Raw genomic sequence first — 17,706 nt, forward strand, 5'->3', positions numbered from 1 at the left:
TTCCACCGGCAGCAGAAGGTTGAAATTGAATAGAGATTTGGGAGGCCACTAAAGATCCAAACCCAAACCCTAAATCATTTCACTGTTTGCAAACCCAAATCCCTTATTGATTCTCAATTATCTGCATTGTAGTTGCAAGCCCTAATTTTTATATATCAATCTATGGAGCCGTTGGTGGATGTGCGTGTATTGAATCAGAGCCGTTCATGAATTAGGGGTTGGGTGGCGGATGGTGATTAAGGGTTTGGTGTGGGTTATTGGGAAGGATGACGTGGAGGGTTTGAACACAAAAATGCCCCAAATTTGAACACAAACCTGAATCGGAATCAGTTTCTGAAGACAACCCATTTGAGCCCCAAGTTTTAGGGCTCCAAATCGACGAAATAAGTTTACTTGCACCGCCGGCGACGATTTTGGCCGGAAAAAGAAGGCCGTTACGCCAATTGGAGGGTTCCGGTCGGTCGTACGGAGTGGTTCTGGCGGAAATTGGTTTCCGTTTTGATATTTTACCGCCGGATCTGGCGTCTACGGCGGCGGGAAGACCGGAATCCATGGTGGGAATTGGTGTTTGGGAGTATGTGGGAGTCGGAAGAGATGTGAATCGGCGTTTGGTGGTGGTTATTGTGGGAGTGGATGAATAAAGAAGAAAAATGAAGAAGAAAAATGAAGAAAAATAATAATAAAGAAGAAAAATGAAGAAGAAAGAGGAAGAAGTTGCAGGTGGTGAAAAGACAAAAATGCCCTCACATGCGTCTCACGTGAGGGCATTTAACTGAGTTTTTCTAACCCAGTTAGCGTAAAGGACATAACGTGTAGAAAAAAAAAGTTTAAAGGACACCGCCTGCAAGGAAAGGACACGAACCGTAATTTGACTTTTTTTAAAGGACAAAATTTGTAATTGGGTCCAAAATGTATCAAAACTTATCAACTAATAAAAGTATATGAAAAGTCAACTAAACTAATTTTTCTATAACAAAATCTCTGAAATAAATGAATTTAGTTTAACTTTGTTTCTAAACGAAGCATATAATTTATTAAACTAAAAGTGAAAAGTGTATTTATTGACAAAATTTTAAATTTAAATTGATTTAACTAAGATAGTAAACCTTTCTTTCTATTTTTTTTTTTGCGAAAATTTTCAATATCATATTGTAAGTGTTCACCTATCTAAAAGCAAATAAGTTGTTACAAGAAAATCGTTATTCTAAAAAAACTATTCACCTATCTAAAAGTAAACAAGTTGTTACAAGAAAGTCGTCGTTATAAAAAAAAATGTTCACCTATTTATAAGTAAATAAGCTTTTATCATAACAAAATCAACACATGATTTAAATTTTAAACAAGACTTTGCTATACAAACATTAACTTTGGTTTTTTATTTAATTTTCACAAGTCAAAGTCACAGTCAAAGTTTTTATTACTTTTCCTATCGGCTAAACGAAAAAAAACATTCTCCAAATAAACATTTATATATAAAAGAAAAAGAAAAAAACATTTTTAATAAGAAAAAATGTTTTTAATAAGACGTATTTTTTTATTTAGAAAATAAAAATATTTTATAATAAGTATAAAAATAAAAATAAAAAAAAATCTTTTAAAAAAATAGAATTTTTTTTTCTGAAAATTAACAATAATAATAAAATATAACAAAATGGAGAAGAAAAATATAAAAAAATCTTAATCGTATTAATGTAAAAGTTAATAGAGGAGGGATGCTTAGTAAAATTAAACGGAGAAGGATGCATTTAACAAAAATTAAAAAGTAATATGATTTAATATCTTTCATGATATACATAATGAGTTTATTTACACAACCTACTGTGCATTGAAGTTTATCAATTAATAAAAGTACATAAAAAGTCAACTAAACTATTTTTTCTGTAACAAAATCTTTGAATTAAATGCATTTAATTTAACCATTTTTTTTCTAAACGATGCAAAAATTTGCTGTAATAGGAGTAAAAAGTGTGTTAATAGATAGAATTTTAAATTTAAATTAATCTAAATAAGGTAGTAAACATTTTTCTTCCTTTACTTTTCTTGTTTTTTTTTTTCTAAAATTTTCAATATCATGTTATACCTATTTAAAAGTAAACAAGCTTTTATCATAAAAAATAAACACATATATAAATTCTAAACAAGACTTTGCCATACAAACATTAATTTAGGACTTTTTATGTATTTTTCACACGTCAATGATTTTATTTTAATCTTTTCAACGACTAACCGTTATTGTATGTAGAGTTTAAGTTATTGACATATTTTTTACACCCTAACAACTTTATCATCATGTTTAAAATGAAAGTGATATTAAGTCAAAGATTTGATATGCAGAAATGAAATTGATATCATATGTTTTTTTGAGAGAATATTTACTGAGTTTTAATGCCATTAATTATTAACCAAATTGTTAAAATTAAAAATGATAGTAAGGGGAATTAAATCTCTAAGGCTGAGGGGTGTGGGGCTTCAGTGGGGGCGCGAGAGCCCCTCCGCTCGCGCCCCCAGGCGCGAGCACCACACCACCGAGGCGCGAGAGGGGCGCGAGCACGGGAACCAAGGCGGGCGCAAGGCTGGTCGCGGGAAGGCTGAGGCGTAAAGGGACGTGGGAATGCGTGAAAGAGCCGTTGGGATGAGAAATGAGCCGTTGGGCTTGGATATTTTTATTCACATAAAATCTGTTTTTCCTATATATAAACCTAAACCAATTACCATACCCAAAATCACATACCACACCCAAAATCACATAAAACAATTACCACAACTTTAAAAAAAACCCAAAATCAACCCATCTTCCAAACCTTTTTTTTAAAACATGGCTGGAAATTGGTACCCAAACCTAGATTCAGGTTATAGTTACGACGATTTATGGTCGTCACCAGACCAATCGATGTTTTTTTCGGGGTCGCAAGAAACATCCGGCTTTCAACCATCCAACATACAACCGTCTCCTAACTTTGTTGTTCCGGAGACACAAGAATCACACGGTGAAGCTACGGGACAAAGAAGACGCGCCCACCGGAAAAAACAAGTTGCAACGGACGGGTCGGGACCGGCTTCGACTCCGAGGACGAAACGGAAAACCACTCCGTGGTCATCGGATGAGAAGGAAGCCTTGTGTCGGGCTTGGATAGTCATTTCTGAGGATCGGCGTTGCGGTAATTGTTTTAACGTTTTTAAAAATGATTTTTAATAAAAAAGTTAAATAAAAAAGTTAACTGGAAATCTAATTTAATTATTCATTTTGCAGCCGACTACCAAAAAAGCAAGGTTTTTTGGACAAAGGTTAGGGAGACGTTCTATACGCTCGTTGGGAGTACAGAGCGAAACGCCGATATGATTTCGGGTCGGTGGTCCGAAATCAGAAAATTTGTCGGCTTGTTTACTAATCTTTTCAACAGGAACGCCGGTCGTATGAGACCAAGTGGCAGTGATGATTTGGCGGTTTACAATTTCACTGTCGAAGAGTGGAAGCAGGAGTGTTTGCGGAGGTATGGGACGGTGAAGACGTGGGACGATGTAAAGTTGTGGGAGAGGTTGAAAAGGTGTTCCAAGTGGGTTGAGCTGGTGGCGCCGGACCATGATGCGGAAGTAGGGCCGAAACGGACTAAAACTAGTTCGTCTGGAGCGTATAGCACTTCTGCCGCGTCGGATTGCCGCGTTGGATTCGACCTAAACATTGCGGGGGAGGAAACGTCTTCACCGCCGAGGAGGCGGCCATTGGGACGGGACGCCAAGGGGAAAAAACCGGCTGAGGGGGGAGCCGTAAACATCGTCGATCTGGTTGAATCCCTCAATAAATTCAACAAAACCATGGAGGTGGTCTCTAATAACAAAAAGGAAAAAAGTCGAATGAGAGATTTGGACTTCCTTACAAGAGACTTCAGTAACCTAAATCCGGTCGATCAAATGCTGATGGAAAAGCAAAAGGAACGTATCCGAAAGAGGTTGATCGAAGAAGACCAAGCCGAAGAATAAGAATAATGTTTTTTTAGTACTTTAATTTTTTTTTATTTTTAGATATTAATGTGTTTTTTTTTTAATGTGTGTTTTTTTTAATAATTTATGAGTTTTTTTAATAATACGTTGTTTGAATATATTTATAAAAAAATAAAAAAAAAATCCGCTGGAGCCCCTGCTGAAGCCCCTCCACACCAGGGCCAGGGGCTCCAGCGGGGGCTCCAACACCCATCTTATCCAGTTTCTCTCTCTGCCACACGTCACAATATTATTGGCTGGAGCCTCCACTCGCGCCCCGTTAGAGCCCCCCCACCACTCAGCCTAAGGTTGTGCAAGTCAAAGGTGTACTGGCAAGCAGATGGGTTTCCGTACAAAAATGGTGACTCGACGCGTGTCCCCGGAAACCGCGTTTTCCTTCCCCTATTTATTAACTACCCCTTCACCGTTTCCATCCTATCCCAAATGCTTCCTTTATTTTATTCCATTTACAACTAATCAACAATCACAATGGCCTCCTTCGACAACTTTGCAGCTGTTGACCCATGGATGTTCCGTCCCTCCATAGCGGATCCGTGGTTCCCTGCCAATGACTTCGCAGTGGAAACGGAATCCGCTCTGACCAAGGCGCTGCAACAATCGCTTTTCACTCAACCGATTGTTGCGGCGCCTGGTTGGCCGAAGAAGCAGAGCGTTTACTCTAGCGCTTCTGCTTCGGCTTCCGCTTCAACCGTTACCGGATCCGGATTTGGATCCGGGTCCGGTTCGGAGCCAGAAACTCCGGGATCGAAACACCGGGCGAGTGTTTCGATCGGGAAGTCGTCGAAGAAGCGGAAGTCGCGTGCGTCGAAGTGGATGACGACGTACATCCAAGCGGATCCGGCGAACTTCAGGCAGATGGTGCAGGAGGTGACCGGGGTGAAGTTTGAAGGGAGCGGAAGGTTGGCGGAACCGGAAAGACTCCGGCGACCGGTTTTCAACGAGGTGCAAGGACTGCTGCCGACGCTGGATACTTCTGCTTATTTGATTGATAATGCACACCGGGGTTCTGCGATTGGGATTTCGAAGTTTCCGGCGAGGAGTCAAGTGATGGAAAACGGTGGTGGTGCCGGAGTTGTTGATGTTTATAGTTTTTCAAGTTTTCCGACTCTTGAATCGTCGATTTAAGTGTATGCTTCACATGTTTTTGCTCATGTTTCGTTTTAGGATAATTTACAACTATTAAGGGAATCTGATTGTTTTTTTTTTTTAATTGAGGATAGAATTTTGCCGGAAAAAAATCTCCAAAGTTATTAACAAAAACTCCGTTGTTTTATTTATTATTATTTTTTTAACGATGAACTTTGTCTTTCTATCCTGAAAACACCTTCACATAATACCAACTTTTGTGGACATTCGTCCGAATGTATGACCGTATAACTAGATAAAAATCGTTCAGTCAAGTATCCAACTGAAGAAAGTCAGCTACTCGTCTAATTTCTCGTTATCATCTGATGCTTTTAAAACCTGAAACTAAATAACGAAAACAAAAATCAAACATGGGTCACATGAAATATATGTATCTCTCTTTCCCGATCATTTTTAACTTTTTAATTTTGTTTAAGGTTCAGTTAATTTGCTAAATATAATATATATATATATATATTAAAATCCTAAAGTTTACAAAAATATTTTTTTATAAATAAACTCTTCAGATACAACACAAGTCAAGTCATACTATCTTGATTGCTTAATGCTTACATAATATTTTTTATAAATAAACTCTTCAGATACAACACAAGTCAAGTCATACTATCTTGATTGCTTAATGCTTACATAATAGATGATGTCACCCGTCTAGACGCTTGTGTTGGAAAAATCTTTTTAAAAATCAATTCTTCAAATACAACACAACTCAAGTCATACTATATTGATTGCTTAATGCTTACACAATGGATGATGTCACACACCCGTCTAGACGATTGTGTTGGAAAAATTATAATAATAAACATTAACAGTACTATGATGTTAAAAATGAAGCAAATAAATAGGGATTTACAAGAGATATCATAGGGTTTTATTAAAAAACCTCTCAATATGCTCCCATATAGAGCTATATGGGGCATATTAAGGGGTTTTTTTAGTAAAACTCCATCAACTTTTGTCTTATTATGTTTTTCATTTTTCTTTTTATGTTTTAAGTTTTAGTTTTAATTTTGTTATTTTGTTTTTTGTTTTTCTTTTGTTGTTTTTATATAATAATTTTGTTTAAAAATATGTGTTTTTATAACAAAATTTTTTTAACATAACAATAAACACGTATATACATCAAACCAAAACGTTATCATATACAAAACATCGAGTTTGTACAAAATAAAACAAAATATATACAAACTATAAAAACGGCGTTGTCGTCGACGCCGGAGGCCGTAAACGCCGCATCGTGAACATCAACGTGGTCGTCCACGTCGTCGCCCTGTCCGCGTCTAACGCCCGACGTGCTCGCCTCGTGGTAAAGAGTAGGTGGAGGTGGTATCTCGTACCTCTCACCACGATAAGAAGCGTCGAGATAACTGACGACCCAGCCAATCTGACGCTGGGACTGTAGCGTCGACCGTTGCATCTCCAGCTGCACCCGCTGCATCTCTAGCATCCCCCGCTCCATGTGTTGTAACCTGGCGTCAGTGCCAAGATCCAAACGCACTGCCCGATAAGTACGAGGGACGTGCTGCGGCGGTGGCTAATATAAAAAAATAACTAATTAATAAAATAAACGAATTAAAAGTAAACTTTAAACGATAATGTAATAAACGTACCTCATGTGCGTCGACATCAGCATCTGTGTCCCAACCTGCATCCTCCACCTCGTCGACAGGCTGGTCGACAACCTGGACCTCCGCTGCTGCTATCAGGGCAGGCTCGACTAAAGGCACATGGACGTAAGGGGCGCGCGCCGACTGCCCGGTCACGAGACGGTATATCTTGGCACGTCAGGTCCTATAAACGACTTCACGATATGCATGCTCGAGCAACGGGATTGGTCCATCGGGCGCGGATCGATCGCGGAGATAAGTAAAGTAGCTACCCGCTCTCCGTACTCCAACGAAATCGCAAGTTGGGTGATGTATGGGCCACCCATCAACGACCCAGTCTTTTTTCGGCAGTAGTAACAGGAAAAATAATCTGCAAAACATCGCGCCAGGTTGCAGTGTGTGTGGGTCAGCAGGCATCGCACAAAAAATAGATCACGGAGATTGCAGTGCTCCGTGCCCCCCATTACAACCCGTGACAGACGTGGCAATAAGGCGATGAAGATACCTGTATAGTATAGTATCATATCATATAATATAATATTTAAATACAATACGATATAATATAATGTCACACCCTCAAAATCCACTAACGGAGTTTTACCGTCAGAGGGTGTGAACTAACAGGATCGGATTCATTAGTTATAATCAAACCATAAAACGTTTACAAGTAATTAAATGCGGAAGCGTAAAACCATAGAAACAAATGTTGCGTCACGCAGGACGACTTAAAACCCAATGATAATAATTTAAAATAAGTTTGCATAATTAAAAGTGTTTCAAGCAATGCATGATCCTAAACCGCGCGCCCGCCTCGGCTACCTGAGAATAACATACTAAAAGTGTCAACACGGGGTTGGTGAGTTCACAAGTTTATATAAAATAAAGCGTTTAGCGTTTGCGTTCAGCGTTTTGCGTTCAGCGTTTTGCGTTACCAGATATTGTTATGTCAATTATATATCTATAGGTAGCGAGCCTATAAAACAAGTATTACTAAGTATTCGACACCGAAGCTGACTGTTTATCATTTGCCTTGCCACCAGGTCTATCCCGACCATGGTATGTGTTTAGCCAAGATTACACCCACTCGACCTCCAGTCGAGTTTAGCGTTGGGTGGGGTTTGTCAAACCCAGTAGTACTACTCAACAATGACTTGCTATTATCCAATATTAAACGGTTCGATGTGAATGAAGGACTTTAGTTAACGCGTTTGCCACTTAGTCTTTACAAGTGATAAATAATCTATATTAACAAAATCTTAAATGCGTTTTCGGAGTATGTTATCTCCCCCAAGTGAAAAGCGTTTGAAAACAGTTTAAAAACGGGTAAGTGAACTCACTGATTGCGAGAATTTCCCAAAATAATTCACCAAAGGATGCGCGTCACAGAAAACTCTCTCTAGCGTTCTAAAACAACAAGGACATTTTCTAAGTGTCGGAACTATTATCGAGTCTCTAGACTCGGCACATAATACCTATGCACATAACATGTTTCGTGTTTCGTTTGTGAATCGTGTGTGACTTTAACAAGTACACTTGTGATACGATACGTGTGTGAGCAATTATTTACGTGTCATATATTAATAATGTACATCACTAGCAATTACTCCCCATAAGGGCAATTTGGTCACACATAACAATTAACTAGCAATTATTCCCCGCAAGGGCAATTTGGTCAAAACATAACAATTATATAGCAAGTATTCCCCACAGGGGCAAATTGGTCAAAACATAACAATTATATAGCAAGTATTCCCCACAGGGGCAAATTGGTCAAAACATAACAATTAACTAGCAATTATCATGTTTCATGCATTTTCACAAAATTCAGCATCTAGTTTCACCGAGACAGAAATTCTACTTGAAAGATTGTACTATTTCACCGATCATAGCATCTCAATTAATTTACCAAAAATCATCACTAAAGCATGCATGTGTTAGGTTTCCAGAACATATTTTATTTTATATTTATTCCACATAGATTTCTGATAATGATCAAAACACTACAGCAAGCTCATAACAGTCAAATTCATGCGCAACAGAATGTTATTTGAAATTCCCGTTAAATGAAAAATCCAAAAAATGCAAGACCACTTGGGTTAGGTTCCTAACTCAATAATTCAACTTCCAGAAGTAGAACCAACCCAATTGGTCTCGTAGTTCATGAGATATAACATTTACAAAATAACCTAACAGCAGGTATAACAACTCAGCTTTGCACAACGTTTTTGTAAAATCATAAAAGTTAACTTTTACACGTCCAAAAATTGCAAATTTATATTCTTTAGAAACTAGACTCAACCTAGTTTACTGTAGTATCAATTATCTCAACCAATTTTCACATTTACACCCCGTTACAGTCAATTAAACATCAATAACACAATCTGTTCAGAAACTGTTTGCATCCAAACTCAACATATTAACTATCTATGGACCATAATTCATTCATATAACACTCTAATCCATGCACATCAATTACACATTACATACATGATTAAGGTTTTTTGTTTGATCTCAAACTTAAAGACACAACAATTAACATGCAATAATATCAAAACTAGTTATCAAATCATCATCAATACACCATCAAATCAACAAGAATCATATGAACACCATACATAGGAAAAATCGGACCTAGGGTTTGTAATTTATACCTTCAAAAGCACCAATACAAGCAATAGGAAGGTAGGAGATGGCTAGAAACGGATATAGGATGCTTCAATTGTGAAAGACAAGATCAAAATCCAAGAGGTATGTGTGTGTGTGTGAACCGATTGTGAGGAGAGCGCGGGGGGGGGGGGGGGGGGGGGGTTGGCCGTCGGTTTTGGGAAGAGGGAGAGGGAGGAGAGGTTAGGGTTTTATAATATTAATAATAATAACATGTTACACTTTAGTCCCTAAACTTCCAAATGTTACATCTCTAGCTTAATTAATTGGGTTCTTGTTTCTTGTTTAGCATTCCACATAACATAATCAAGTAACACATATGTCTAACACATAATTATCACATAATTATTGTTTTGACGTTTTTTGTTTATTCACTAATCGTTTGCGTCAACTCGTTTGCGTTTCGGTGCAATTCCCGAAAGACTACACATGTAGTAAGTGTCAAGCGTCATTTAAACCCTAGTTTAAATGTAATGAGGAGTGCATTATAGATTCAGTGATCTAAAGTTTGAATTGACGGAGTTGAGTTAACGGAGTTAACCTGAAATTGACGATTGTCACATCATTCCCATGTTAAAGAATTTTCGTCCCGAAAATTTGAGTCAAGTCGTTATGAGTGTCTGAAAAAGTAAGAAAAATTTTCAGTTTGTCATATCATCCCCTAGTAGAAAGAAATTTCGTCCCGAAATTTAATTCATACCTCCGGTGATTTCTGACGGTTTGCCGGGTTTCGCGGTTTTCTGTGTTTGGTCAGCCCTTCAAAAAGGTGAGGATACTTTTCATCATTTGATCCTCGCGTTCCCACATGAACTCCGGTCCACGTCTCGAGTTACAACGAACCTTAACAATTGGAATTTTGCTATGCTTGAGCGTTTTGGTTTCCCAATCCAAAACCTCAACTGTTCTTCAATGCAGCGTAATTGTTCATTAACTTGCAGTTCATCCAAAGGGACTACTTGAGTTTCATCGGATAGGCATTTCTTTAAATTCGATACGTGAAAAACATTGTGTACACTGCTGAGTTCCGCTGGTAAGTCCAGCCGGTACGCCACCGGACCAACGCGTTCCGTTATCCGGTAAGGACCAACATATCGTGGGTTGAGTTTGTTTCGCTTTCCAAAGCGAACCACACCTTTCCAAGGTGAGACTTTGAGTAACACTCGATCGTTCACTTGAAATTCGAGAGGTTTTCGGCGCTTGTCGGCGTAACTCTTTTGCCGATCTCGTGCTGCTGCCATGCGATTTCGGATTTGAACAATCTTTTCTGAAGTTTCGAGTACTAGTTCTGGACCAGTATTTTGGCTGTCACTCACCTCTGCCCAGCAGAGAGGTGATTGACACTTCCGTCCGTACAGTGCTTCAAACGGCGCTGCTTTAATACTTGCGTGGTAGCTGTTATTATACGAAAACTCTACCAAAGGTAAGTGAGGTTCCCAACTTTTTCCGAAATCCAACACACAGGCACGCAGCATGTCCTCTAAGGTCTGAATAGTTCGTTCACTTTGCCCATCCGTCTGAGGATGGTATGCTGTGCTCATATCAAGACGGGTGCCTAGTGCGCTCTGTAGTGACTTCCAAAAGTGCGAAGTGAAACAAGAATCTCGATCGGAAATGATTGAGACAGGCACTCCGTGTCTAGACACTACTTCTTTCATGTAGACGCGAGTCAGTCTTTCCATTTTGTCCGATTCCTTAATCGCTAAAAAGTGTGCCGACTTAGTCAACCGGTCAACGATCACCCAGATGGTATCGCATCCCGTCGGTGTTTTAGGTAATCCAGTGATAAAATCCCTTGAAATGTGTTCCCATTTCCACATTGGAAGTTCCAGTTGCTGTAGCAGGCCAGATGGTTCCTGGTATTCTATTTTGACTCGGGCGCAAGTCAAGCATTTGCTCACGTAGGTGGCAATGTCGGCTTTCATATTTGGCCACCAGTAAAGTGCCTTTATGTCATGATACATTTTATCTAAGCCAGGGTGGATAGAATATCGGGACTTGTGTGCTTCGTCCATCACTAGAGTTCTCAACTCTCCGTATCGTGGAACCCAAATCCGGTTCTCAAAATATCGGACCCCGTCCGATTTGGTTTCAAGTTGCTTGCTCATGCCCCGCATGAGTTCCGATGGAAGATTATCATCTTTCAAAGCTTCAAGTTGTGCATCGCGAATCTGATCGGGTAAGCTGACATGAATCGCGAGTTGCAATGCTCGCGCTCGCCTGGGTTTATCGGTTTCTTTTCTACTGAGAGCGTCGGCCACTACATTGGCCTTGCCAGGGTGGTACTTGATGGCACAATCATAATCCTTAAGCAACTCGACCCAACGACGCTGTCGCATGTTCAGCTCCTTCTGATCGTAGATATGCTGGAGACTCTTGTGGTCGGTGTAAATGGTAAACTTGGTACCGTACAAGTAATGCCTCCATATCTTAAGTGCAAACACCACAGCTCCGAGTTCCAAGTCATGGGTCGTGTAGTTCTTCTCGTGAATCCGTAGTTGTCGAGAGGCATAGGCTATAACCTTCTCGAGTTGCATCAGCACACAACCGAGACCTTGTATCGATGCGTCACGATGTACCTCAAAATTCTCTGTTCCCTCGGGTAGGGCTAGAATAGGGGCGCTACAGAGTTTGGTTTTCAACAGTTGAAAAGCGGATTCTTGCGCGTCACCCCAATTGTACTTAGTGCCTTTGTGAGTCAAAGCGGTGAGGGGTTGAGCAATCTTTGAAAACCCTTCGATGAAACGCCGGTAGTAGCCGGCCAGTCCTAGGAATTGTCGCACCTCAGTCGGGGTCTTAGGTGCTTCCCAGTTTTTGATGGCCTCTACCTTACCGGGATCGACATGGATACCATTCTCGTTGATCACATGTCCTAAAAAGTGAACCTCATGAAGCCAAAACTCACATTTCGAGAGTTTTGTGTACAGTTGTTCCTTTTTCAATAATTCCAGAATTACCCTAAGTGTTCCTCATGGTCAGCCTTGTCCTTGGAGTAGACGAGAATATCATCAATAAACACAATCACAAACTTGTCGAGGTACGCCTTGCATACTCGATTCATGAGATCCATAAATACGGCTGGTGCATTGGTTAGACCAAAAGGCATAACCGAAAACTCAAAGTGACCATACCGTGTTCTGAAAGCCGTCTTTGAAATATCTTCCTCGCGCACTCTAAGCTGATGGTAACCGGATCGCAGATCGATCTTCGAGTAATAACTCGATCCTTGAAGCTGGTCAAACAGATCATCAATTCGGGGTAAAGGGTAACGGTTCTTGACCGTCACCTTGTTCAACTCCCGGTAGTCGATACACATTCGGAAAGTCCCGTCCTTCTTTCTGAAAAATAAGACAGGGGCTCCCCATGGCGATGAACTAGGTCGGATAAAACCCTTATCCAACAAATCTTGCAACTTAGTGGACAGTTCCTGAAGCTCCGCCGGTGCGAGCCGATACGGGGCACGTGCTATAGGTGCTGCACCGGGTGTCAACTCGATTCGGAATTCGACTTGTCGTATAGGAGGGAGTCCAGGCAAATCCTCCGGGAAAACTTCCGGAATATCTCGCACAATCGGTATATCTTCAATTCGCTTCTCCTCCACGGGTTTCTCAACAATATGCGCCAAAATTGCCGGATGACCCTTTCGTAGATACTTCTGCGCCTTCATGAGGGTAATGACGCTGGTGGTCATGCCGCTTTTCTCGCCCCGGATCGAAACGATCTCGCCGGAAGGGGTAGTAATGTGACTATCTTGTCGTGACATATAATCTCCGTTCGGTTCTCGGATAACCAGTCCATGCCGACCACGACATCGAAACTACTAAGCGTAAAAGGAATAAGGTCGATATCAAAGACATGACCTGACAGTTTTAACTTACATCCCGCAAGTACATGAGTCGTTACTATAGTCTTACCGTTAGCTAATTCAACAGGAAACTTAGCATCTAACGGGGTTGGGGTTAAGTCTAAGAGTTGGCTAAAGGCTTTCGACACAAAACTCCTATCAGCTCCAGTGTCAAACAATACAGAAGCAAAACAATCGTTCACAGGGAACTTACCAGTCACCACGTACTGATCATTGCGGGCTTGACCCGACCCAATAACAAAAGCTCTTCCTTTACCATTGTTTCCACCACCACTGCCACTTCCATTACCTCCATTGTTGTCGTTCTGTTTCAGCTTAGGGCAGTCCTTCTTAAAATGTCCCTCTTGTCCACACTCAAAACATCCCTTGGTTGTCATGGGTGGTTTAGGAGCACCCTTTGCCGCAAGGTCTCCTCTACATTCCTTTGCCTGGTGACCCATCTTTCCGCATCTCTGACACTTGACACGGTCACACGGGCCAGCATGATGATAGTTGCACCTGTTGCACTTCGGATATCTCCCAGCATAGCCGCTCGAACCCTGCCCGCTACCGTTGTTATTATTGTTGTGACTCTGATTGTTGAAGCTCCGGGTGAATTCGGGCTTTTGGTAGTGTTGCTGCTGTGGGGGGTTCAAGGATGAGGATCTGGTGTTGTCAAACTTTCTCTTTCCGCTGCTCGGGTTGTTGCTGTTGTTGTTGTCAGTGCTCAGGTTGTCACGGGCTTTAGTGGTTGAACCCCTAGGTGGTAGCGCACATTGGGTCACTGCTTGATCCGTCAGTTTGTGAGCTAACCGGATCGCTTGTTGAATCGTGGCTGGTCTGGAAGACGTCACCATGCCCTGAATTTGCGGTGCTAACCCATCAATATACATTTCAATCCTCTTACTCGGCGGGTCTACCATCCGTGGACACATCACGGCCAACTCGTGAGAACGGGTAGTGTAGGCCTCGATTTTTGAACCCACCATTTTCAATGACCAAAACTCTGACTCCAATTTTGCAATCTCCTCTCTCGGACAGTACTCTTCTCGCATCATGTTTTTGAACTCCTCCCAGTTCATAGCGTTAGCCAGTTCCAATCCAAGGATCTGCACGTTCGAATTCCACCAAGTGAGGGCAGAATCCTCAAGTGTTCCAGCAGCGAATTTGACCCTACTGGCAGGGGAACAATTACACATCTCAAATGCTGATTCGGCCTTCTCAGCCTAACGCAGGAAGCCTATAGCTCCCTCAGTGCCCTTAAACGTACTGGGCTTGCAGTCAAGGTAATTCTTGAAGGTACACGTTCCAATTGGACCTCCAGCTTGGTTCTGAACATGTGCGGCTAGAGCGGCTGCCGCGTGGTCGTTCAGCGGAGTTTGGAGTTCTGCTGCAGTCAAGTTGATGTTACCACGTCTGTGTCCAGCGTTTCTTCCAGACATCTAGGTGTTATCATTCTCAGATGTCATCGTCTGAGGACACCTCTGAGTGTGCCTTCTCCTCTGCCGGTTCTTCCTCCGGTTCTTCTTCAGGTTCCTCCTCGGGATCTTCCACGGGATCCTCCTCAGGCTCCTCTTCGGGATCTTCTTCGGGTTCCTCTTCAGGCTCTGCCTCAGGTTCTGCCTCAGGCTCTGCCTCAGGTTCGGCTGCGTTCTGAGCAATCTGCATTTGTAAGACATCGCAACGCTCTAGAGCTATCTCGGTTCGGGTCCTTGCTACTTGGAGTTGCTCTTGCAAGTCTATTATTTCGGCTTGCATCTTTCTCATAATCTTCATCTGTTGATCACTAGCCTCCTGCATTTCCTTCATGGTCGCTGCCATGCGGGCAATTTCCTCCTTAGTCTCGGTTCCGTCTTTTAACAGTCCGGAAACGTTCGCTCTCGTATAGCGCATGTAACCCACGTCACGCTCCAAGCATGAAACAACAGCTGCGAGAACTCGCTCTACAGGTTCGGTTATGGGTGGTAGGGTGTTGGGGTAAGCAGGATGGTTCGGGGGTGGTAATGGGGGAACTTGTTCACGATAGATCATACGTCTGATCATATTAGGGTACCAATCCCAGCTAACTTCATTTTCGTACATGCCTCCAGATAAGCGATACCTCTTCGGTGCGGGAGCTTCGAGTTCCGGGACTACTCGGGGGTGGCGATGCGGGAGGTATTTGCGGTTCTTTCCCGTGAGCATGAGTCATCGGATCGGATGATGATGAGGGTGGCGTCGACATCCCTACAGGTAAGCCGTGTATGCGCGCGTATGAGTGAAAGGGGTAAAGAGATAAGATAACAAAAACTACACAAATCTATGCAGTGTGTATCATTATAACTAATAGGTCGTCGCGGTTATAGTCTAGTATGCATGCAGCTTCTAGTTCGCTATAACCAATGGCTCTGATACCAATCTGTCACACCCTCAAAATCCACTAACGGAGTTTTACCGTCAGAGGGTGTGAACTAACAGGATCGGATTCATTAGTTATAATCAAACCATAAAACGTTTACGAGTAATTAAATGCGGAAGCGTAAAACCATAGAAACAAATGTTGCGTCACGCAGGACGACTTAAAACCCAATGATAACAGTTTAAAATAAGTTTGCATAATTAAAAGTGTTTCAAGCAATGCATGATCCTAAACCGCGCGCCCGCCTCGGCTACCTAAGAATAACATACTAAAAGTGTCAACACGGGGTTGGTGAGTTCACAAGTTTATATAAAATAAAGCGTTTAGCGTTTGCGTTCAGCGTTTTGCGTTCAGCGTTTTGCGTTACCAGATAGTGTTATGTCAATTATATATCCATAGGTAGCTAGCCTATAAAACAAGTATTACTAAGTATTCGACACCGAAGCTGACTGTTTATCATTTGCCTTGCCACCAGGTCTATCCCGACCATGGTATGTGTTTAGCCAAGATTACACCCACTCGACCTCCAGTCGAGTTTAGCGTTGGGTGGGGTTTGTCAAACCCAGTAGTACTACTCAACAATGACTCGCTATTATCCAATATTAAACGGTTCGATGTGAATGAAGGACTTTAGTTAACGCGTTTTCCACTTAGTCTTTACAAGTGATATATAATCTATATTAACAAAATCTTAAATGCATTTTCGGAGTATGTTATCTCCCCCAAGTGAAAAGCGTTTGAAAACAGTTTAAAAAGGGGTAAGTGAACTCACTGATTGCGAGAATTTCCCAAAATAATTCACCAAAGGATGCGCGTCACAGAAAACTCTCTCTAGCGTTCTAAAACAACAAGGAGATTTTCTAAGTGTCGGAACTATTATCGAGTCTCTAGACTCGGCACATAATACCTATGCACATAACATGTTTCGTGTTTCGTTTGTGAATCGTGTGTGACTTTAACAAGTACACTTGTGATACGATACGTGTGTGAGCAATTATTTACGTGCCATATATTAATAATGTACATCACTAGCAATTACTCCCCATAAGGGCAATTTGGTCACACATAACAATTAACTAGCAATTATTCCTCGCAAGGGCAATTTGGTCAAAACATAACAATTATATAGCAAGTATTCCCCACATGGGCAAATTGGTCAAAACATAACAATTATATAGCAAGTATTCCCCACAGGGGCAAATTGGTCAAAACATAACAATTAACTAGCAATTATCATGTTTCATGCATTTTCACAAAATTCAGCAGCTAGTTTCACCGAGACAGAAATTCTACTTGAAATATTGTACTATTTCACCGATCATAGCATCTCAATTAATTTACCAAAAATCATCACTAAAGCATGCATGTGTTAGGTTTCCAGAACATATTTTATTTTATTTTTATTCCACATAGATTTCTCATAATGATCAAAATACTACAGCAAGCTCATAACAGTCAAATTCATGCGCAACAGAATGTTATTTGAAATTCCCGTTAAATGAAAAATCCAAAAAATGCAAGACCACTTGGGTTAGGTTCCTAACTCAATAAGTCAACTTCCAGAAGTGGAACCAACCCAATTGGTCTCCTAGTTCATGAGATATAACATTTACAAAATAACCTAACAGCAGGTCTAACAACTCAGCTTTGCACAACGTTTTTGTAAAATCATAAACGTTAACTTTTACACGTCCAAAAATTGCAAATTTATATTCTTTAGAAACTAGACTCAACCTAGTTTACTGTAGTAATCAATTATCTCAACCAATTTTCACATTTACACCCTGTTACAGTCAATTAAACATCAATAACACAATCTGTCCAGAAACTGTTTGCATCCAAACTCAACATATTAACTATCTATGGACCATAATTCATTCATATAACACTCTAGACTCCATAATCACTATCCATGCACATCAATTACACATTACATACATGGTTAGGGTTTTTTGTTTGATCTCAAACTCAAAGACACAACAATTAACATGCAATAATATCAAAACTAGTTATCAAATCATCATCAATACACCATCAAATCAACAAGAATCATA

The 17,706-nt window shown here is 40.8% G+C and overlaps 1 protein-coding gene across 1 annotated transcript; it reads left to right on the forward strand.

Moving 5' to 3' along the window:
- The first annotated feature begins 4,467 nt into the window (after nt 1-4,467).
- LOC143589046 (calmodulin-binding protein 25-like) lies at nt 4,468-5,159 on the forward strand. Its single transcript, XM_077069906.1, has one exon. It carries the CDS (start codon nt 4,468-4,470, stop codon nt 5,122-5,124), a length of 657 nt encoding a protein of 218 aa, XP_076926021.1. The 3' UTR covers nt 5,125-5,159.
- Nucleotides 5,160-17,706: the final 12,547 nt, after the last annotated feature.

This window comes from Bidens hawaiensis, unplaced genomic scaffold (assembly GCF_021521415.1).
Source record: "Bidens hawaiensis isolate Kalapana, Puna unplaced genomic scaffold, B.hawaiensis_p1.1 tig00037195_1, whole genome shotgun sequence".
In the NCBI taxonomy this organism is placed as follows: domain Eukaryota; kingdom Viridiplantae; phylum Streptophyta; class Magnoliopsida; order Asterales; family Asteraceae; genus Bidens; species Bidens hawaiensis.

Coding starts and splice junctions, on each gene's coding strand:
- LOC143589046 (XM_077069906.1), top strand. CDS start 4,468: ATGGCCTCCTTCGACAACTTTGCAGCTGTTGACCCATGGATGTTCCGT.